The sequence below is a fragment of the Macaca mulatta genome, chromosome 10 (genome assembly GCF_049350105.2).
Source record: "Macaca mulatta isolate MMU2019108-1 chromosome 10, T2T-MMU8v2.0, whole genome shotgun sequence".
NCBI classification, from domain to species: Eukaryota; Metazoa; Chordata; class Mammalia; order Primates; family Cercopithecidae; genus Macaca; species Macaca mulatta.
Genome location: NC_133415.1, coordinates 16,143,151 through 16,165,035, shown reverse-complemented (window position 1 = coordinate 16,165,035; position 21,885 = coordinate 16,143,151). Strand labels below are relative to the sequence as shown.

Here is a 21,885-nt window from a genome sequence, read left to right as displayed (position 1 = left end):
TAGCCACTGTACTGCACTGGGTTACAGGGTTACCATTCTTCCGTGATTGCCCCATTAGAATACATTTGTGTACGTCTTCTCCTCTTAACGTGACTTTTGTCAGTTGATTTTCAGGGAACCTTCAGAGGAAGAAGGGGAATTTTTTTCAAGGCCGTTAGCTCACCTTTGGGAGAATGATCCTTTCCAATACAATCTCAGAAGTGCCTCTGGGCTGTAGTGGCCCTACCTTGAATTCCAGGAAGTTGTTTTTTGTTGTTGTTGTTTTTTGTTTTTTTTTTTGAGAGACAGTGTCTTGTTCTATTGCCCAGGTTAGAATACAGTAGCGTGATCACAGCTCACTCCAGCCTCTACATCCCAGGCTCAAGCGAACCTCCAGCCTCAGCCTTTCAAGTAGCTGGGACCACAGGCATGTGCCAGCATGCCCAGCTAATTTATTTTCTATTTTATAGAGACAGGGTCTCCCTATGTTGCCCAGGCCAGTCTCGAACTCAAAACAATCTTCCCACCTCAACTGGGCTCAAAGCAATCTTCCCACCTCAACCTCCCAAAGTGCTGGGACTACAGGTGTGAGCTACCATGCCAGGCCTGAAAGCCATCTTATAAAAAACAAAAAAACATTAGAATGAGAATCATAGCATTAGGAAATGACTCTATGAAATCTATGAATCATCTGGTCCATTTGTTTTGTCCTCTGGGTTCACCCAATGACCCTCTTTTCCCCAAGTTCTCAGCAGTCCACCTCATGAAGAATTGATTCAATAGGCGATCAGCAAGGGCCAGCTCTGCTCTGGGCCCTGAGCAGGCACTGAGTATAAGTCAGACCTGAATGTGCCTGGAAGAGTGTCCCACGCATCCCAGCAGGGAAGCAGTTTGTATGACAGGTGTCCCAGTCCAGGCGGGCACCAGGTGCTGCCGGAGTGTGGAGGAGGCAGGCGGGGACTTAGTCTCCTCCCTGGGTTTGGACACTGGCTTCCTGCTTTATGTGTGACACCACTGCACCCCTCTGAGCCTCAGTTTCTCCAGCTGCAAAATGGGAGCGATCTACCCCCACAGGTCAGTTGTAGGGATGAACCATGAAAATACTGGAGTCTCTGTTTTTTGACAGGAACTAAAAAACCAGATCCTAAATGTACATTTAAAGGGGGTGTGAGGAGGCAAGCAGTCAGCAGAGGACTCCAGAAGGTGGCATTTTAGGGAGCTGGAGACAGCAGGGTCTGGGGTTGCTAAGTTCCTGATGTTACCCACCAGCCTCTTGCTCTGAGCAGCGCTGCCTCCCAGCTTTCTGGAACCTTCTGGGACGCCTGGGGTGCATCAAGTCCCAAGGGGACAGGGAGCAGAAGGGGGGGCTCTGGAAGGAGCAAAATCACACCCAGAGGCTGCAGCTTCTCAGATTTCCTTAAGGTGTGTGTGTGTGTGTGTTTTTTTTTTTCTAAAAGTCTATGGCCAGACTTTGTTTCCCCAGGGTCATATGACTGCTCCTCTCCACCCCACACTGGCCCGGGGCGGGCTGGGCGCGGGCCCCTGCGGGTGTTGCAACGCCCGGCCAGAAAGTGGGCCTCAGCTGTTCCGCCTGGCCCACGTGACCCGCCGAGCATAAATGTGACCGGTCGCGGCTCCGGCACAGTCAACGCCTGCCTCCTCTCGAGCGTCCTCAGAGCAGCCGCCGCCCGCGGAGCCAGCACGAACGAGCCCAGCACCGGCCGGATGGAGCGTCTGCAACCCGACAGGCAAGCGCGGGGCGCGGGACGGGCGCCTTTCCCTCCCCTCCCAGCTGGCGTCCCAGTCCCACCCGGGACACTGCCACGCAGCGACAGAGCCCGGGAGCCAGAAACTTGGGCCCTGGAGTCAGGAGGCGCGGGGTTCTGATCCTGCCTGTGCCCGTAGGGTGGCTGGAGGGAGGAACGGTGATTTACATGCCTGGCACCCTGGTATGCGGTTGGGGACCAAGATGGGAGTGTCCCTAGAGTATCCAGCCTTTGAGGTAGCCAATGTTTGTTAAATCCAACTTTCGAGGTGTGTTTGGAGTTGCTCTCTGCTGAATCTAGATCTCTGGGGCTTCCCTGTGAGGGAGTCAATTTTGTTTTAATCCAACTTTTGAGGTGTGCTTGGAGCTGCTGTCTGCTGAATCTAGATCCCTGGGGCTCCGCTAGCCTGGGAGAGCATGCTTGGTTCTCTTGGTGGCATCTGTCCCTCACTAGCTACGGAGGACCTGAGCCAGACATCACCCTGGCTACGGTGTTCCGCGTCTCACAAATAAGGATTGCCCAGTTCAGGCAGGCGACATACCCTAGAGTACTCAGTCAGCAGGTGTCAGAACTGGGTGTTGAACCTTGGCCTGCCCACCTCCAGGTCTCGCTCGTTCCCTTCTTTCAAGAATTTCTTAGGTTTTTTTTTTTTTTTTTTTTTTTTTTTTTTTTTTAACTCCTGGGCTCAAGCATCCTCCCACCTCAGCCCCCAGAGTTAACTGGGACTTACAGGCGTGTGCCGCTTCTCCCAAGAATTTGATCAGCTGTGTTGTAGAACAGGGGATGATGTTCCGGGAAGCAGGGCGGGAGGAAAGGGAAAAATGACAGTTCTATGGGGACGCAGGGATACGGACCCATGACAGAAATACTCCCGGAGAGACTTTTTCTTTCTTTCTTTTTTTTTTTTTTGAGACGGAGTCTTGCTCTGTCGCCCGGGCTGGAGTGCAGTGGCCAGATCTCAGTTCACTGCAAGCTCCGCCTCCCAGGTTTACGCCTTTCTCCTGCCTCAGCCTCCTGAGTAGCTGGGATTACAGGCGCCCGCCAACTCACCCGGCTAGTTTTTTTTGTATTTTTTAGTAGAGACGGGGTTTCACCGTGTTAGCCAGGATGGTCTCGATCTCCTGACCTCGTGATCCACCCGTCTCGGCCTCCCAAAGTGCTGGGATTACAGGCTTGAGCCACTGCGCCCTGCCGAGACTTTTTCTTTAACTAAAGCAGAATTTTTCAGAATTTTTAACCCTGACGTCTTCATGATGAGCATAACATGATAGGGGGGTCATGAGATTTGCATCTGAAACTTTAACAAAATAACTGAATTAAATATTGGGTCTAAAAGCCAATCAAAGCAATTACAAACTTTGAGATGCGCGTTCATGGGGCCTCTGCTTTTTCCTGGGTTATGCTGTACCTCCTCCTCCTCTCCACTGGGAACTACCGGTACCAGGATTTCCCCCTTGGTTTGGGGGACTGTATTATTCAGTGTTTTATTTTTATTTTATTTTTTTTTGAGACGGAGTCTCGCTCTGTCACCCAGGCTGGAGTGCAGTGGCCGGATCTCAGCTCACTGCCAGCTCCACCTCCACGGTTCACGCCATTCTCCCGCCTCAGCCTCCCGAGTAGCTGGGACTACAGGCGCCCGCCACCTCGCCCGGCTAGTTTTTTGTATTTTTTAGTAGAGACGGGGTTTCACCACGTTAGCCAGGATGGTCTCAATCTCCTGACCTCGTGGTCCGCCCATCTCGGCCTCCCAAAGTGCTGGGATTACAGGCTTGAGCCACCGCGCCCGCGCCTGGCCTAGTTAGTGTTTTAATGACTGAAGAGTGTTTACAAGGCTGCAAGAGTCACCATGCCCAGCCTGAATTTGTTTTTTTGTTGTTGTTGATTCTGGGTTTTTTTTTTTGCTTTTTTTTTTTTTTTGAGATGGAGTCTTGCTCTGTTGCCCAGGCTGGAGTGCAGTGGCGTGATCTCGGCTCACTGCAACCTCCACTTCCTGGGTTCAAGCTATTCTCCTGCCTCAGCCTCTTGAGTAGTTGGGATTACAGGCGCCCACCACCACACCCGGCTAATTTTTTTTTTTTTTTTTTTTTTTTTGTATTTTTAGTAGAGATAGGGTTTCACCAATGTTGGCCAGGCTGGGCTCAAACTCCTGACCTCAGGTGATCTGCCCGCCTTGGCTTCCCAAACTGCTAGGATTACAGGTGTGAGCCACCACGCTTGGCCCTTTCTTTTTTTCTTTTTTTTTTTAAGATGGAGTTTCTCTGTCACCAAGGCTGGAGTGCAGTGGTGTGATCTCAGCTCACTGCAACATTTGCCTCCGGGGTTCAAGCAGTTATAGGCATAATCGCTGGGATTACAGGCATCCGCCACCATGCCCGGCTAATTTTGTATTTTTAGTAGAGATGGGGTTTCACCATGTTTGCCAGGCTAGTCTCGAACTCCTGACCTCAGGTGATCCGCCCACCTTGGCCTCCCAAAGTGCTGGGATTACAGGCGTGAGCCACTGCACCCAGCCACAAGGCTGCATCTTAAAGCGATTGGGAATGTGGCCTGAATAAGAATGGGAGTCCTTGGAGGCCTGCTTACAGGTGGGTGGCTCCTGCAGTTGGGGAGGACCCCACCCCCAGCCAGCTTTGTGTTCACCTATCCCATTTCCTCCTCAGCATGCCCCAGGATTTGTCAGAGGCCCTGAAGGAGGCCACCAAGGAGGTGCACACCCAGGCAGAGAATGCTGAGTTCATGAGGAACTTTCAGAAGGGCCAGGTGACCCGAGAGGGCTTCAAGGTATGTGGCTTGGTGGGACTAGCCCTGGTGGAGGGTGTGGCAGGTGTGGGTGGGCCCAAGGCTCAGGCCAGTGGTTTAAGTGGGGATGCTGAGGGACCAGATGGGCATGTCCAATGGAATCATCTTAAAAATGATGACACTGAGGCTCAGAGAGGGAAGGTGAGTTACCCAAGGTCACACAGCAAGTTCAGCCTGTAGTGTTGTGGAGGGACTGGGGCAGCAGTGCCATTGACTGAGCACTGGTTCCATGTTGGGCATTTTGTACACTTGGTTTGTAATCTGTGCTTCAACCCTGATGAGAAAGATGAGGACTGGAAGGCTCAGAGAGTGACTAACAGAAGGTCACACAGCCAGTAAATGGAAAAGGCTGAAATCAACCAAGAGCTTGTACTCCTGACCTAACTCTAATTTGCCTCTGAAGATGAGGAGTAATATAGGTTGGAGCCTTAACAGAACCCTTTTCTAACAATGAGACTGAGGGTGCCTCATCTAATCTCCCTAAGCCACCTTTTCCCCCTCTGTAAAAGAGGATTTCAACAGCAGGGTTTTCATAAGCACCCACTATATTGCCAGGTACTGATTTTGCTGTTTCCCAGCACTGTTGTGAAATTCATGCAAATAGAAGGAAGCACTTGACGAAGAACCGGGAAGATACTGGGTGTTAAAACATCAGTGTGGGGAAAGGCTTGTTCAGGTTGAACAGAGGGTGTGGGAGTGGGGAGTGGGGAGCTATATCCCACCACCTTCACCCCAGTCCCTTTTGCAATCTGTACCCTCTGCCACCCCCTACTTCCAACATGAGACATGCTTTATTTTTATTTTATTTTATTTCATTTGAGACAGAGTCTCACTCTGTTGCCCAGGCTGGAGTGCAATGGCAAGATCTCGGTGCCCTGAAACCTCTGCCTTCTGGGTGCAAGCGATTCTCCCACTTCAGCCTCCAGAGTAGCTGGGACTACAGGTGCCCACCACCACGCCTGGCTAATTTTTGTATTTTTTTTTTTAGTAAAAATGGGGTTTCACCATGTTGGCCAGGCTGGTCTTGTACTCCTGACCTCAGATGATCCATCTGCCCTGGCCTCCCAAAGTGCTGGGATTACAGGTGTGAACCACCGCCCAACGGAGACATACTTTAATTAGGAGAGATTTAACCTGTGGTTCCGGGCTGGGTGGGGCCCTTGGGCCCGTAATGGGTCTTCCTCATCCTCCTCCCCTCTCCATTAAAAAGATGAGGTACGCCCAGTTGCTGCAGTGTGGCTGAAGGCAGTGGGTGCAGGGAGGTGAATGCTGGAATATGCTATCCCCAGCCAGCTTAGACTTTGGATTTTGCCTCTAAGTCACAGGGTTCCAAGGAGGCACCAAGATCCGTGAGAGAATCCAGTGCTTGGCCGGGCGCGGTGGCTCAAGCCTGTAATCCCAGCACTTTGGGAGGCCGAGACGGGCGGATCACGAGGTCAGGAGATCGAGACCATCCTGGCTAACACGGTGAAACCCCGTCTCTACTAAAAATACAAAAAACTAGCCGGGCGAGGTAGCGGCGCCTGTAGTCCCAGCTACTCGGGAGGCTGAGGCAGGAGAATGGCGGGAACCCGGGAGGCGGAGCTTGCAGTGAGCTGAGATCCGGCCACTGCACTCCAGCCCGGGCGGCAGAGCGAGACTCCGTCTCAAAAAAAAAAAAAAAAAAAAAAAGAGAATCCAGTGCTTGCTTACATTAAGCTGGTGGATGTGGAAGTTATCACAGCCTTTCTCACGGGAGCGCTAAGTGCCAGGCTGCCCTCTGTGCTGGCCCAGACCCTCTCACTTAATCCTCACACCAGCCCCATCTAGTATGTGGCAGGTGAGGGAACGGACTAGCACAATTGGCTAGCACAGTCACACAGACCTCTGACCATCTGCTCTAGGATAGGATAGGAAGCTGGGACCAGAGAGAGCAAGCGGGTCACCCATGGTCACACAGCTAAGGACCGGCAGAGCTGGGTGAGAACGAGGTCGGTCACACTGAAAAACCCAGGCTCTTTTGTACCAGGCTCCCTGGCTTTGTCCCCTCATGGAACAGAGCTGCTTTGAATGTTTACGGCTCAGAAATAACTTGGAACCTCCAACCTGAACGTCTTAACTTTGTCCTCCTTCAAATTCAAACGGGCGTATTAATGTGTAACGGGAGTTAGTGTCCCAATCCAAGGTACCCTCAGGACCTGTTGCCCCAGCCCAGCATCCAGAGGTGGTGGGGTTCAGAACAGGCCTCTAGGAAGGAGAATTGTGCCCTGTAGTTGGTCACATAGAGGTCAAAAGCCAGAAGCACATGGCCAATCTCCTTTAACCACTTCCATTTCAGCTATTCCCCTCTCCTGAGCCATGGTGGGTCCATAGCAACGCCCGGTCTTCAATCCAGTTTCATTTCTTACTAGCTGTGCAACCTCCATGTGTCATACCCTCTCTGAGTCTTAGTTTCCTTTTCTGTAAAAAGGGAATAGCAATTCCTTTGTTGGAGGTTTTTTTTTTTTTTTTGAGACAGGGTCTTGCTCACTCTGTTCCCCAAGCTGGAGTACAGTGATATGATCACAGCTCACTGCAACCTTGAAATCCTGGGCTCAAGTGATCCCCCTGCCTCAGCTTCTGGAGTAGCTGGGACTACAGGCATGCAGCACCATACCTCGTTAATTTTTTTTTTTTTTTTTTTTTTTTTGAATCAGAGTCTCGCTCTGTTACCCAGGCTGGAGTGCAATGGCACGATCTTAACTCACTGCAATCTCTGCCTCCTGGGTTCAAGCAATTCTCCTGACTCAGCCTCCCGAGTAACTGTGATTATAGGCGTCCACCACCATGCCCGGCTAATTTTGTTTTTAGTAGAGATGGGGTTTCACCATATTGCCCAGGCTGGTCTGTTGGCTATGTTGGTCTTGAATTCCTGATCTCGTGATCCCCCCGACTCAGCCTCCCAAAGTGCTGGGATTACAGGTGTGAGCCACCACACCCAGCTGGCTAGTTTTTTAAATTTTTATGTATTTATTTACTTATTTATTTTTATTTTATTTATTTATTTTTGAGATGGAGTCTTGCTCTGTCACCCAGGCTGGAATGCAGTGGCCGGATCTCAGCTCACTGCAAGCTCCGCCTCCTGGATTTATGCCATTCTCCTGCCTCAGCCTCCTGAGTAGCTGGGACTACAGGCGCTCGCCACCTCGCCCGGCTAGTTTTTTGTATTTTTTAGTAGAGACGAGGTTTCACCGTGTTAGCCAGGATGGTCTCGATCTCCTGATCTCGTGATCCGCCCGTCTCGGCCTCCCAAAGTGCTGGGATTACAGGCTTGAGCCACCGCGCCCGGCTATTTATTTTTGAGACAGAGTCTCGTTCCGTCGCCCAGACTGGAGTGCAGTGGCGTGATCTGGGCTCACTGCAAGCTCCGCCTCCCGGGTTCACACCATTCTCCTGCCTCAGCCTCTCAAGTAGTAGCTGGGATTACAGGCACCAGCCATCAAGCCCAGCTAATTTTTTTTTGTATTTTTAGTAGAGACAGGGCTTCACCGTGTTAACCAGGATGGTCTTGATCTCCTGACCTTGTGATCCGCCCGCCTTGGCCTCCCAAAGTGCTGGGATTACAGGCGTGAGCCACCGCGCCCGGCCCCAGCCAGCTAGTTTTTTAAAAGAATGTTTTGTAGAGGTGGGATTGCCCAGGCTGTTCTCAGACTCCTGGCTTTAAGCAGTCCTCCCACCTTAGCCTCCCAAAGTGCAGGGATTACAGGGGTTTGAGCCACTGCACCAGGCCAGTTTGTTGGATCTTTATATAAGGATTCAATTAGGTTGCTTGTTTTGCCCAGTGGGGTAAAAGGGTTTTAGGCTGAGAAAGTGCATGATCGTCTTTTTCTCTTATAAAAATCCCTCTGGCTGCTGTGTGAAGAGGATTGTAGTGAGGGGTGGCAGAAGGAGTCAGAGCCCAGCTGACAAGTGATGAGGGCCTTTCCAAAGGCAGTAGTGGAGGGGACGGACAGAGGTGGGGGTCTTCTATGTGGCTGGCGGCCTGACCTGCTCACTCTGCTTTCAGCTGGTGATGGCCTCCCTGCACCACATCTATGTGGCCCTGGAGGAGGAGATTGAGCGCAACAAGGAGAGCCCAGTCTTCGCCCCTGTCTACTTCCCAGAAGAGCTGCACCGCAAGGCCGCCCTGGAGCAGGACCTGGCCTTCTGGTACGGGCCCCGCTGGCAGGAAGTCATCCCCTACACACCGGCAATGCAGCGCTATGTGAAGCGGCTCCACGAGGTGGGGCGCACAGAGCCCGAGCTGCTGGTGGCCCACGCCTACACCCGCTACCTGGGTGACCTGTCTGGGGGCCAGATGCTCAAGAAGATTGCTCAGAAAGCCCTGGACCTGCCCAGCTCTGGCGAGGGCCTGGCCTTCTTCACCTTCCCCAACATTGCCAGTGCCACCAAGTTCAAGCAGCTCTACCGCTCCCGCATGAACTCCCTGGAGATGACTCCCTCGGTCAGGCAGAGGGTGATAGAAGAGGCCAAGACCGCGTTCCTGCTCAACATCCAGGTGAGGGTTGCGCAGCCTGGGGCAGCCTCTGCTTCCCCCCACTGTTCCTCCAAGGGATCCTTCTCATTGTAGGGAAGGGTGGTATGGGTCATGGTTAACACAGGGAACCAGGGTTCCAGCACTGCCACTTACTAGCTGGGTGATCTTGGGCAAATGCTTAATCTCTCTGTACCTCAGTTTCCCTATCTGTAAAATAGGGATAATAATGGTACCTCTATCTTAGACTTTTAAGGCTTGAGTGAGTTTACAGCAGTGAAGTCCCCACATCAGTGTCTGGCACAAGAGGAAGCCCTCAAATTTTCACTACTGTCATAATGGGACATGAGAATAAGTTGTAGCTCTCCGTGACAACGGTCTGTGGCAACGTATAAGTTGTGTGTGCACTAGTGTGTAGCCAGGTTGGCACTCCCAGGGTTACAGGTGGCCTCTGCCTTCCAGGGACTCTCAGCCTAGCCAAAGAGGTTTACCTCTTTCTACAAGTGTCTCAAATCCAGGGGGAAGGTGGGGTTTGGGCAAAGCCTGGAAGGATGAATTCTTAGGCAGAGGTGGAGGGGATCCTTCTAACCAGATGTCATAGAGCCTTCTCTCTCTGCCAGCCCCTGGAGGTGCCATGGGGCCTGGGGCTAGGGCTCATGCCCTCCTGGCTCACTAATCCCAGCCTTGGATTGCAGAAGATTCTGGTCCTGGCCCCTGTTACGGAACAAGGCCTTTCCCTTCCACCACACCCCCTCAGAAAATCCAATCAGTCTTGGAAGAAGAAAATCTATGTCTTTCAGAGAAGTGTAGTCAAAAGAAAAGGGAGGCCAGGTGCAGTGGCTCACGCCTGTAATCCCAGCTCTTTGGGAAGCCAAGGTGGGTGGATTGCTCAGGAGTTTCAGACCAGCCTGAGCAACATGGCAAGACCCCTGTCTCTATCAAAAAAAAAAAAAATTAAAAAAATTTTTTTTTTTTTTGAGGCGGAGTCTCGCTCTGTCCCCCAGGCTGGAGTGCAGTGGCCGGATCTCGGCTCACTGCAAGCTCCGCCTCCCGGATTTACGCCATTCTCCTGCCTCAGCCTCCTGAGTAGCTGGGACTACAGGCGCCCGCCACCTCGCCCGGCTAGTTTTTTGTATTTTTTAGTAGAGACGGGGTTTCACTGTGTTAGCCAGGATGGTCTCGATCTCCTGACCTCGTGATCCGCCCGTCTCGGCCTCCCAAAGTGCTGGGATTACAGGCTTGAGCCACCGCGCCCGGCCAAAAAATTTTTTTAAAGAAAAGGGATTGGGGTCAGAACTGGCTCTCAGGCTCGCGCCTATAATACCAACACTTTGGGAGGCCAAAGCAGGAAAGTGGCTTGAGCCCAGCCCTGGTAACACAGTGAGACCCCATCTCTACACAAAAATGAAAAAAAAAAGCCAGATATAGTAGCGTGCAGCTGTAGTCCCAGCTACTTGGGAGGCTGAAGTGGGAGGATTGCTTGAGCCCAGGAGGTCAAGGCTATAGTAAGCCATGATAGTGCTACTGCACGCCAGCCTGGGCAACGGCAACAAAGCAAGACTCTGTCTCAAAAATAAAAACAAACAAACGGCTCTTGGTGCCTGACCTCTGGGTCAGTCCTTGGGCAAAGCACTTAACCTGTAGGAGCTACAGTTTCCTCATCTGCAAGGCTAACAAATACCATTCAGCACACCTCACCAAGGCTGAATTTAGCAAATCTAAATTCAAGGGAAGAAAGCAGCCGCAGAAGAGTGCATATACAAGGATACCACTTAATATTATTTCAAAACAAGCAACGCAGCCTTTTGCACGGAGACACAGGCTAAGGACATGGGTGGCCACAGTGATCCAGGATCATTGTTATCAGTTGGGAGGGCAAGAGCAGGCAGGGGAGTCAATTGGGCTTGGAACATCTTATCTCTTAAGGTGGATGAAAGGGACATGAATATTATTTATTTGAGACAGAGTCTCGCCCTGTCACCCAGGCTGGAGTGCAATGGCGCAATCTCGGCTCACTGCAACCTCCGCCTACCAGGTTCAAGCAATTTTCCTGCCTCAGCCTCCCGAGTAACTGGGATTACAGGCATGTGCTACCACACCCAGCTAATTTTTTGTATCTTTAGTAGAGATGGGGTTTCACTATGTTGGCTAGGCTGGTCTCGAACTCCTGACCTCGTGATGTGCCCACCTTGGCCTTCCAAAGTGCTGGGATTACAGGCGTGAGCCACTGCGCCCGGCCAATATTTTTCTTACCATCTTGTTATTTCCAAAATATTTCCTAACACAACTTGTCTTAAGGTCCTACCTTCAGCTGGGACCTGGCAGCATCTCTTACTGAGATAGGCATGTGTGTCTTTTGTCTTTTAGCTCTTTGAGGAGTTGCAGGAGCTGCTGACACATGACACCAAGGACCAGAGCCCCTCACAGGCACCAGGGCTTCGCCAGCGGGCCAGCAACAAAGTGCAAGGTGAGAGCATCCAGGGAGGGGCACTTCCTCTGGGCTACAGATGGAGAGGGACCTGACTGTCTGACTCTAGTATCTCTACTCTTTTTATTATTATTATTATTATTTTTTTTTTTGAGACGGAGTTTCGCTCTGTCGCCCAGGCTGGAGTGCAGTGGCACGATCTCTGCTCACTGCAAGCTCCGCCTCCCGGGGTTCACGCCATTCTCCTGCCTCAGCCTCCCAAGTAGCTGGGACTACAGGCGCCCGCCACCACGCCCGGCTAATTTTTTTTGTATTTTTAGTAGAGATGGGGTTTCACCGTGTTGCCAGGATGGTCTCGATCTCCTGACCTCGGGATCCACATACCTCGGCCTCCCAAAGTGTTGGGATTACAGGCGTGAGCCACCGCACCCAGCCTCAGTATCTCTACTCTTCTGTTTTCTGAATGTTTGCTGGTGGTGGGTGTTGTTTCCTGCTGCCTCACCCCATTGCCCCTGTAAGGACAGGTTCCCCCTACGTTGCCCAGGCCAGTCTTGAACACCTGACTTCAAGCGATCCTCCTGCCTCTGCCTCCCAAGTGCTGCAATTACAGGCGAGAGCCACCATGCCAGCTTGAATGTTTTTTTGGGTGGTGGTTGTTCGTGGAGATAGAGTCTCGCCCAGGCTAGAGTGCAGTGGCGCTATCTCAGCTCACTGCAACCTCCGCCTCCCGGGTTCAAGCAATTCTCCTGCCTCAGCCTCCCGGGTAGCTGGGATTACAGGCACCCACCACCATGCCCGGCTAATTTTTTTTGTATGTTTAGCAGAGATGGGGTTGCACCATGTTGGCCAGGCTGGTCTCGAACTCCTGACCTCAGGTGATCCGCCCACCTCGGCCTCCCAAAGTGCTGAGATTACAGGCGTGAGCCACTGCGCCTGGCCACCTGCATGTTTTTGTATGAGAAGTGGAGGGCAGGCAAAAGGGCCTGGGGTCAACCTTCAGTGTGTGGCTCTGGGCAAGCCATGAGACTTCTCCCTGCCTTAGTTTCCCCACCTGGAAAATCCAGTGAGGTTCAGCTACTTCTAGTTCACTGGGTCAGAAGTATACAAGAACCCCTCAGAAATCATGGGAAACTCCCGCCCCCTTAATTTAGACTCCTTTTTAGGCCTTTGGTACCCTGATGTGGGCCAGGGAGGTGGGGACCTGTATCCAGCTGTGAACCCACCACAGGGAGATGTCCCTTCCGAGTCTTGTTGTGTGTGAGCCCCTCCCTCATGTGCCTAAGAACGATCGAGGCTGGCTGCAGTGAGAACATCTTGGAAACTTCCAAAAAGACCAAAATGCTCCACAAAATGTACCCTCACTAAGCCTAAAACACTGAGGCAGGGAGTGTGGCTTTGGGATGGGTAGCAATGAAGGGGTAAGGCTTAGCGCTACCTCCTGGCAGGTTGTATCAGGCCTCCCCTCCTGTGCCACCGTAACCTGGCTTGTGGCTTTCTCACTTGTGCCAGACCACACGGACCCCTCTACTGGGGGGCTGTAACCCCGGAGGGCTTGGCTATCTAGTGGGTTAGGGAGACATCACCCTAATGCATCAGTTCTCAAAGTGTGGTGTCCTACCTGTGGGGGGTGGTAGTCCTAGTATCCCCTCAAGGGGTCTGTGAGGACAAAGCTATTTTTATAACACTACTACTATTTGTTTGCTATTTTTTTTTTTTTTTTTTGAGACAGGGTCTTGCTCTGTCACCCAGGCTGGAGTGTAGTGGCACAAACACAGCTCACGGCAGCGTCAACTCCCAGGTTCAAGCGATTCTGCCACCTTCTCCTGAGTAACTGGGACTATAGGCACGTGCCACCACACCCAGATTTTTTTTTTTGGCTTTTTAAAAAAACTATTTTCTCATGAATATGTGTTGGCATTTTCCAAAGGTTATGTGACATGTGATGCTCTCTCATGGATGTGATGGCTCATGGAATGTGTGCCTGTATGTTCTTATATGTTAAGAATTTCTCAGTTTTGGCCAGGCACAGTGGCTTATGCCTGTAATCCCAGCACTTTGGGAGACTGAGGCAGGGGGATCACTTGAGGTCAGGAGTTTGAGACCAGCTTGGCCAATGTGGTGAGACCCCATCTCTACTAAAATATAAAAATTAGCTGGGCATGATGGTGCACACCTGTAATCCCAGCTACTTGGGAGGCTGAGGCAGGAGAATCTCTTGAGTCTGGGAGGCGGAGGTTGCAGTGAGCTGAGATTGCACCACTGTACTCTAGCCTGGGCAACAGAGCAAGACTCTATCTCAAAAAAAAAGAAAAAGAAAAAAAAAAAAAAGAAAAGAAAGAATTTCTCAGTTATAATTTCTAATTTTGTAAATAGTGATAGCTATACTCACACAAACAAAAGCTCTTCTGGATCCTTGGTTGCATTTAAGTATAAAGGGGTTTTGGAACCAAAACATTTGAGAACTATACCCCTAATCCATCAGAAGGAGCAGGAGCCTTTAATATGAACAACACACATGTAAATGTCACAGTGTACATGCTTGCTTTTACTTCCTGTGACCGCAGCCCTGGGCCACCAGACCTACAGCCCTATTTTCTCTGGGAAAGCCCCTCATAGCCCAGGGCGGGGCTAGGATTCAAACCCAGCTGTTCTGGCTCCAGAGACCTGCCCTGGACTCTGTCCTCCTTCTAAAGACCTAAGATCACCACCCACTCTGTGCCTGAGGAGGAGGCACATCTACCCAGGCTGCATGGCTGGCTCTGGCCTATCATATTTTAATAACCAGGGGTGGAACTGAACTTGAATTTTGACCTCAGAGCTCCTGCTTTTTTTTTTTTTTTTTTTTTTGAGACGGAGTCTCGCTGTGTCTCCCAGGCTGGAGTGCAGTGGCGTGATCTCGGCTCACTGCAAGCTCCGCCTCCCGGGTTCACGCCATTCTCCCGCCTCAGCCTCCCAAGTAGCTGAGACTACAGGCGCCCGCCACCACGCCCGGCTAGTTTTTTGTATTTTTAGTAGAGACAGGGTTTCACCATGTTAGCCAGGATAGTCTCGATCTCCTGACCTCGTGATCCACCCGCCTTGGCCTCCCAAAGTGCTGGGATTACAGGCTTGAGCCACCGCGCCCGGCAAGAGCTCCTGCTTTCTAGCTCCTGCTCCATCATCACCATACTTAGCAAATGTGTGAGTTTGAGAGGAAGATTTACAGCTCTGACCTAATCGCTGGCAAAGTTTAAGGAGAAGAAAGGGAGCAGGCAGAAGTCTGAAAACCATGCCTGGGCCCAAGAATGTTTTCACAATGTGGCCTGGCTGCACAGGGAATAACAGACAGCTTGGAGAAGTAGTGAGCTGCCTGTCTTTGAAGGTATTCAAGCAGTGGCTAGAGGGACACCTGTTTGTGGTCTTGCAGAATCCTGGCGTTGAGCAGGGACTGTACCACAGATCCTGAGGCCACTCTGCTTTGCTTTTCTATGACATCAGACACCCTGATGCATGCCCACCTGTTATTGACCTTGCCCCATTTTCTCTTTCAGACTCTGCCCCCGTGGAGACTCCCAGAGGGAAGCCCCAGCTCAACACCCGCTCCCAGGCTCCGCTTCTCCGATGGATCCTTACGTTCAGCTTTCTGGTGGCAACAGTTGCCGTAGGGCTTTATGCCATGTGAATGCAGGCATGCTGGCTCCCAGGGCCATGAACTTTGTCCAGTGGAAGGCCTTCTTTCTAGAGAGGGAAATCTCTTAGCTGGCTTCCTTATCGTGGGCACTGGAGGCTTTCAGGGCCTCCATCCCTCTCACTGTGTCCCTCTCTCTGGAAAGCAGGAAGGAGCCTATGGCATCTTCCCCAACGAAAAGCACATCCAGCCAATGGCCTAAACTTCAGAGTGGGCCAAAGGATCCAGCCCTGCCCTTCAGCATCCTCAGTTCCTGCAGCAGAGCCTAGAAGACACCCTAGATGTGGCAGCTGTCTCAAACCTCCAAAAGTCCTGAGTTTGAAGTATCCTTGTTGACACGGCCATGACCACTTTCCCCGTGGGCCATGGCAATTTTTACATAAAACTGAAAAGATGTTGTGTCTTGTTTTTGTCTTATTTTTGTTGGAGCCACTCTGTTCCTGGCTCAGCCTCAAATGCAGTATTTTTGTTGTGTTCTATTGTTTTTATAGCAGGGTTGGGGTGGTTTTTGAGCCATGCGTGGGTGGGGAGGGAGGTGTTTAACGGCACTGTGGCCTTGGTCTAACTTTTGTGTGACATAATAAACAACATTGTCTGATAGTAACTTGAAGTATTGTTCATGGGTTTTGTTATTCTTGGGGAGCTGATCTTTTCCTCCCTGGCTACTTGCGTGCTCAGTAGGAGAGGTAGTGATGGGGGGTTGGCAGGAGCTGGTCTGTTTGAGAATACAGAAGGTGAGCTTTTCTTTTTTTTTTTGAGACAGAGTCTCACTCTGTTGTCCAGGCTGGAGTGCAATGGCGCAATCTTGGCCTACTGCAACCTCTGCCTCGCAGGTTCACTCGATTCTCCTGCCTCAGCCTCCTGAGTAGCTGGGATTACAGATATTCATCACCATGCCTGGCTAATTTTTATATTTTTAGTAGAGATGGGGTTTCACCATATTGGCCAGGGTGGTCTCGAACTCCCGACCTCAGGTGGTCCACCTGCCTCAGCCTCCCAAGGTGCTGGGATTACAGGCGTGAGCCACTGTGCCCGACCCAGGAGGTGAGCTTTAAGCAGCTGGTGGGCGAATATTTGTGTTGAACCCTGCTTTGATGCAAGATTCGCCTTTATGGAGGACGGGGTTGCCCTGTTTGGCTGAAAGGAGCAGATTCTGGGGCAAAATTTGTATTTCCTGTCCAGTGACAGGGACTGGAGTGAAATTCTTAGGTTTGAATTCCTGCTACACCACTTTGAGGTTAGTCACTTAACCTCTCTGGGGCTCCATTTTATCACTGGTGACATGAGTACAGTGATACCTAACTCACCTATCTTGTCCTGAGAAGCAAATGAGATGCATGTGAAATGCCAACGCCATACACGGTTAGCTGCTATTATGCAAAGAAGGAGACCAGTGTTTGGTGATTCTTGTACTGCGGAGTCACTTCATCTATGGCATCCCTATGTTCGGGGGTGTCTGACGGTCAGGATGGATTTCACTGAGGTCTGTTCAGCTCTAAAATCTAAGCCCTTCCTATGACCCTAAATCAAGAAAATACTGAATATGTAGCCTCCCAATCTGGGAAAGTGAAAAACCTTTGCTGAAGGTGTCCTGGGCAGAGCACAGGACAATTTTTTTTTTTTTTTTTTTTTTGAGACGGAGTCTCGCTCTGTCGCCCAGGCTGGAGTGCAGTGGCCAGATCTCAGCTCACTGCAAGCTCTGCCTCCCGGGTTCCCGCCATTCTCCTGCCTCAGCCTCCCGAGTAGCTGGGACCACAGGCGCCGCCACCTCGCCCGGCTAATTTTTTGTGTTTTTAGTAGAGACGGGGTTTCGCCGTGTTAGCCAGGATGGTCTCGATCTCCTGACCTTGTGATCCGCCCGTCTCGGCCTCCCAAAGTGCTGGGATTACAGGCTTGAGCCACCGCGCCCGGCCTTTTTTTTTTTTTTTGAGACAGGGTCTGGCTTTGTCATCCACATTGGAGTGCAGTGGTGCGATCTCGGCTCACTGCAACCTCCGCCTCTTGGGCTTAAGCCATCCTGTGGTTTCAGCCTCCTGAGTAGCTGGGACTACAAGTGCACACCAGATTTTTGTATCTTTTTGTAGAAACGAGGTTTTGCTATGTTGCCCAGGCCGGTCTCAAACTCCTGAACTAAAGTGATCCTCCCACTTTGGCTTCACAAAATGCTGGGATTACAGGCGTGAGTCACTATGCCTGGTCAAGGTGGTTTTTTTTTTTTGAGATGGAGTCTCATTCTGTTGCCCAGGCTAGAGTGCAGTGGCACGATCTCAGTTCATTGCAACCTCTGCCACCCAGGTTCAAGCAATTCTCCTGCCTCAGCCTCCCAAGTAGCAGGGATTACAGGCGCCTACCACTGCGCCTGGCCAATTTTTTTAGTTTTAGTAGAGACAAGGCTTCACCATGTTGGCCATGCTGGTCTTGAACTCTGGACCTTGTGATCCACCTGCCTCAGCCTCCCAAAGTGCTGGGATTACAGGTGCAAGCCACTGTGGCCAGCCAAGGTGTTTCTTTATAGGACCAGTACCTGAGGACTGGGAGTCAGGAGACCTTTGTCCCTAGTCCGATTTTCCACTTCAAGGCTCATTTTGTTCACTGGTAAAATGAGAAGAATACACATACCTTTCACAGCTGGTGGGAGGATCCAGCGATGTCTAAACACCAGTCTGTGCATGGTGGCATCAGAATTACTTGGAGATACTTAACCACGGAATCCAGGGCTCCACACGGAGAGATCCTAACTCTGGAGACCTGGGATGGGGCTCTAGAATTGTTTTTTTTTTTTTTTGAGACGGAGTCTGACTCTGTCGCCCAGGCTGGAGTGCAGTGGCATGATCTCAGCTCACTGCAAGCTCTGCCTCCTGGGTTCACGCCATTCTCCTGCCTCAGCCTCCCGAATAGCTGGGACTACAGGCGCCCGCTACCACGTCCGACTAATTTTTTGAACGTATGTATGTATTTATTTATTAAAAAAAATTTTTTTTTTGAGATGGAGTCTTGCTCTGTCGCCCACGCTGGAGTGCAGTGGAGCCATCTTGGCTCACTGCAACCTTCGCCTCCTGGGTTCAAGCAATTCTCCTGCCTCAGCCTCCTTAGTAGCTGGGATTACAAGCGCCCGCCACCAGGCCCAGCTAATTTTTGTATTTTTAGTAGAGACGGGGGGTTTCACCATGTTGTTCAGGCTGGTCTCGAGCCCCTGACCTCGTGAACCACCCACCTCGGCCTCCCAAAGTGCTGGGATTACAGGCATGAGTCACTGCGCCTGGCCCAATTTTTTGTATTTTTAGTGGAGACGGGGTTTCACTGTGTTAGCCAGGATGGTCTCGATCTCCTGACCTCGTGATCTGCCTGCCTCGGCTTCCCAAAGTGCTGGGATTACAGGCGTGAGCCACCGCGCCTGGCCTAGAATTGGTATTTATGAAAAGTACCTTAGGAGATTCCAACACACACCCAGGTCCAGGAGCACATATGGTCACGTATGCAAAGCACAGGCATTCAAATAGCAACTGGAGCCGGACGCAGTGGCTCACAACTGTAATCCCAACACTTTTGGGAGGCTGAGCCAGATGGATTCCTTGAGGCCAGGAGTTCGAGAGCAGCCTGGCCAATATGGTGAAAACCCATCTCTACTAAAACCACAAAATTAGCTGGGAGTGGTGGCGCATGCCTGTAATCCCAGCTACTCGGGAGGCTGACGCAGGAGAATCACTTGAATCCGGGAGGCTGAAGTTGCAGTGAGCCGAGATCGCAACACTGCACTCCAGCTTTGGCAACAGAGCAAGACTCCGTCTCAAAAAAACAAAACGAAAACCAAATAGCAGCTAGGACTCTCCTGCCCTGGGCCCAGTTTCCTCATCTGTGAAAGGGGCATAGATATTCACTGTACTGACAAAGAAAGGAAGGGAGAGGGGAGGGGAGAGAGAGAAATCATCTTGAATTCTACCAATAGGAGAATGGCTGAATATTTTTTTCCTATCAATTGTCGAACAAAGCCAGACGCTAGTTAAAGTGGTAAGCACAGATTTTAATCAGTAATGATCTTTTCCTTATTGCAATAGGGAAAAGAGTCCAGTATGAACTGAACTCAGCTTTAATTTGTACAGAGGTATTTTAAAGGGAGGTTGACCAGCCTGGGCAATATGGTAAAACCCCATCTCTACAAATGAATAAATAAATTCGCCGGGTGTGGTGGTGAGGTTGAGGTGGGAGGATCACGTGAGCCTGGGAGGTCAAGGCTGCAGTGAGCTGTGATCGCACCACTGCACTCCGGCACTGGCAACAGAGACCCTGTCTCAAAAAAAAAAAAAAAAATTAAAAAAAAAAAAAAAAGGAAGATTGAGGGAGGAAGGGGTGGGCAAGTGATTAGCAGAGTCAGTGAAGTGAAAAATTACAAAAGGTTAAGTCAGTGTAAATGCATTGAGGCTAGCTGTGTCTGCCAGTTGGCAATGATCAAAGTTAGAATTTTTGCCTCCTACAGAGACTGGGAGACAGAGGTCACATTCTCAGTTGTTGCCTGGAATAAACGGTAAACATTTATCAGAAGCCTTGAGTTTTCTCAGGCAGGCACCTTAGCGGGGGCTGGCTAGAGTCATTTCAGAGATGTTAGCAGCTGTTAGAAACTGTTAGTGTTTAAGTCTTTTTTTTTCTTTTTTTTTGAGACCAAGTCTCACTCTTGCCGCCCAGACTGGAGTGCAGTGGCATAATCTCAGCTCACTGCAACCTTCGCCTCCTAGATTCAAGCAATTCTCCTGCCTCGGCCTCCCAAGTAGTTGGGATTACAGGCGCCTGCCACCACGCTTGGCTGTTTCGTATTTTTACTAGAGACGGGGTTTCACCATGTTGGCCAGGCTGGTCTCGAACTCCCGCCTCAGCCTCCCAAAATGCTGGGATTACAGGCATGAGCCACCATGCCTGGCCTGTCCTTTTTTCTTTTTAGAGATGAGTCTCGCTCTGTCGCTTCAGCTGCAGTGCAGTGGTGCAATTGAAACTCACTGCAGTCTCAAACTCCTGGGCTCAAGCCATCTTCTCACCTTGGCCTCTTGAGTAGCTAGGACAATAGGTGTGCTCCACCATGCCCAGTTAATAAAAAAAAAAAATTTCAGGCTGAGCGTGGTGGCTCATGCCTGTAATTCCAGCACCTTGGGAGGCCGAGGCGGGTGGATCACCTGAGGTCAGGAGTTTGAGGCTGGCCAACATGGTGAAACCCCATCTCTACTAAAAATACAAAAAACTAGCCAGGCGTGGTGGCACACACCTGTAATCCCAGCTACTTGGGAAGCTGAGGCAGGAGAATTGCTTGAACCAGAATTGCCATTGCACTCCAGTCTGGGCAACAGACCGAGACTCTGTCTCAAACAAAACAAACAATAACAAAAAAAAAGGCCCGGTGTGGTGGCTCACACCTGTAATCCCAGCACTTTAGTATGCCGAGGTGGGCGGATCATCAGGTCAGGAGTTCGAGATCAGCCTGACCAACATGGTAGAACCCCGTATCTAATAAAAATACAAAAATTAGCCAGGCGTGGTAGTGTCCACCTGTAGTCCCAGCTGCTCCGGAGGCTGAGGCAGGAGAACTGCTTGAACCTGGGAGGTGGAGGTTGCAGTGAGCGGAGATCATGCCACACTGCACTCCAGCCTGGGTGACAGAGTGAGGCTCTGTCTCAAAAAAAAAAGAAAAAAAAAAACAACAACAAATTTCTAGAGAGGCAGGATCTTGCTATGTTGCCCAGGCTGGTCTCAACTCCTGGACCCAAGGGATCCTCTCATCTTGGCCTCCTAACAGTGCCTGTAGATCAAGGTTGAGGCTTAGGAGTGAAGGGAGCCCAGAGGAACATGGCTAGAGTTCGGTCAAGGAGAGTCTTTGTCGCTATACTACAGAAAATTAAGCATCTGTTAAACAGAACGAGGTCGGGCCGGGCGCGGTGGCTCACGCCTGTAACTCCAGCACTTTGCGAGGCCAGGGGGAGTGGATCACTTGAGGTCAGCAGTTCGAGACCAGTGTGGACAACATGGTGAAACCCTGTCTCTGCTAAAAACACAAAATCAGCTGGCCGTAGTGGCGTCCGCCTGTAGTCCCAGCTACTTGGGAGGCTGAGGCAGGAGAATCGCTTGAACCGGGGAGGTAGATGTTGCAGTGAGCTGAGATTGCCACTGCACTCCATCCTGGGCGACAGAGCGAGACTCCGTCTCAATAGATAAATAAACAAATAAAAGCAGTGTGTCAGGCTGCGAGAATCCGGGTCAGAGACGCGGGTGAGTCGCGATCGCCCTGTCCCGCCACCAGCTGGACGACAGGGGTTCCTCAGAGCCTCAGGCCCAGAGAACCGGCCTCAAGACGGGCAAGCGGGAGGACAGGGGTTCCTCGGAGCCTCAGGCCCAGAGAACCGGCCTCAAGACGGGCAAGCGACTACTCCTCAGGGCACGGTCTCCCATTGCAAAATGGGCACCTGGACCCAATCATTTCTGAGCTTCTAGTTTTTTCTCCCTATGGCTATGAAACGGGTTATTTTTTTTTTTTTTTCATAAGATTTTAAGCCGGGCGCGGTGGCTCAAGCCTGTAATCCCAGCACTTTGGGAGGCCGAGACGGGCGGATCACGAGGTCAGGAGATCGAGACCATCCTGGCTAACACAGTGAAACCCCGTCTCTACTAAAAATACAAAAACTTAGCCGGGCGAGGTGGCAGGCGCCGGTAGTCCCAGCTACTCGGGAGGCTGAGGCAGGAGAATGGCGTGAACCCGGGAGGCGGAGCTTGCAGT

General features: G+C 51.1%; 1 protein-coding gene across 4 annotated transcripts; it reads left to right on the top strand.

Annotated features, from left to right (window-relative positions):
* Positions 1-1,622: 1,622 nt before the first annotated feature.
* Positions 1,623-15,732, top strand: HMOX1 (heme oxygenase 1). 4 transcript variants are annotated; one of them, XM_028827760.2, is made up of 5 exons: positions 1,623-1,727; positions 4,406-4,526; positions 8,569-9,060; positions 11,404-11,503; positions 14,995-15,732. In XM_028827760.2, the coding sequence occupies exons 1-5, from the start codon at positions 1,705-1,707 to the stop codon at positions 15,123-15,125; spliced, it is 867 nt and encodes a 288-aa protein (XP_028683593.2). In that variant the 5' UTR covers positions 1,623-1,704; the 3' UTR covers positions 15,126-15,732. The 4 variants fall into 4 exon arrangements, with proteins under 4 accessions (XP_028683593.2, XP_077805997.1, XP_077805994.1 ...); XM_077949871.1 differs by lacking the exon at positions 1,623-1,727 and adding an exon at positions 2,627-2,901 and having other exon boundaries at positions 4,222-4,526; XM_077949868.1 differs by lacking the exon at positions 1,623-1,727 and adding an exon at positions 2,629-2,916 and having other exon boundaries at positions 4,236-4,526.
* The last annotated feature ends 6,153 nt before the right edge of the window (positions 15,733-21,885 follow it).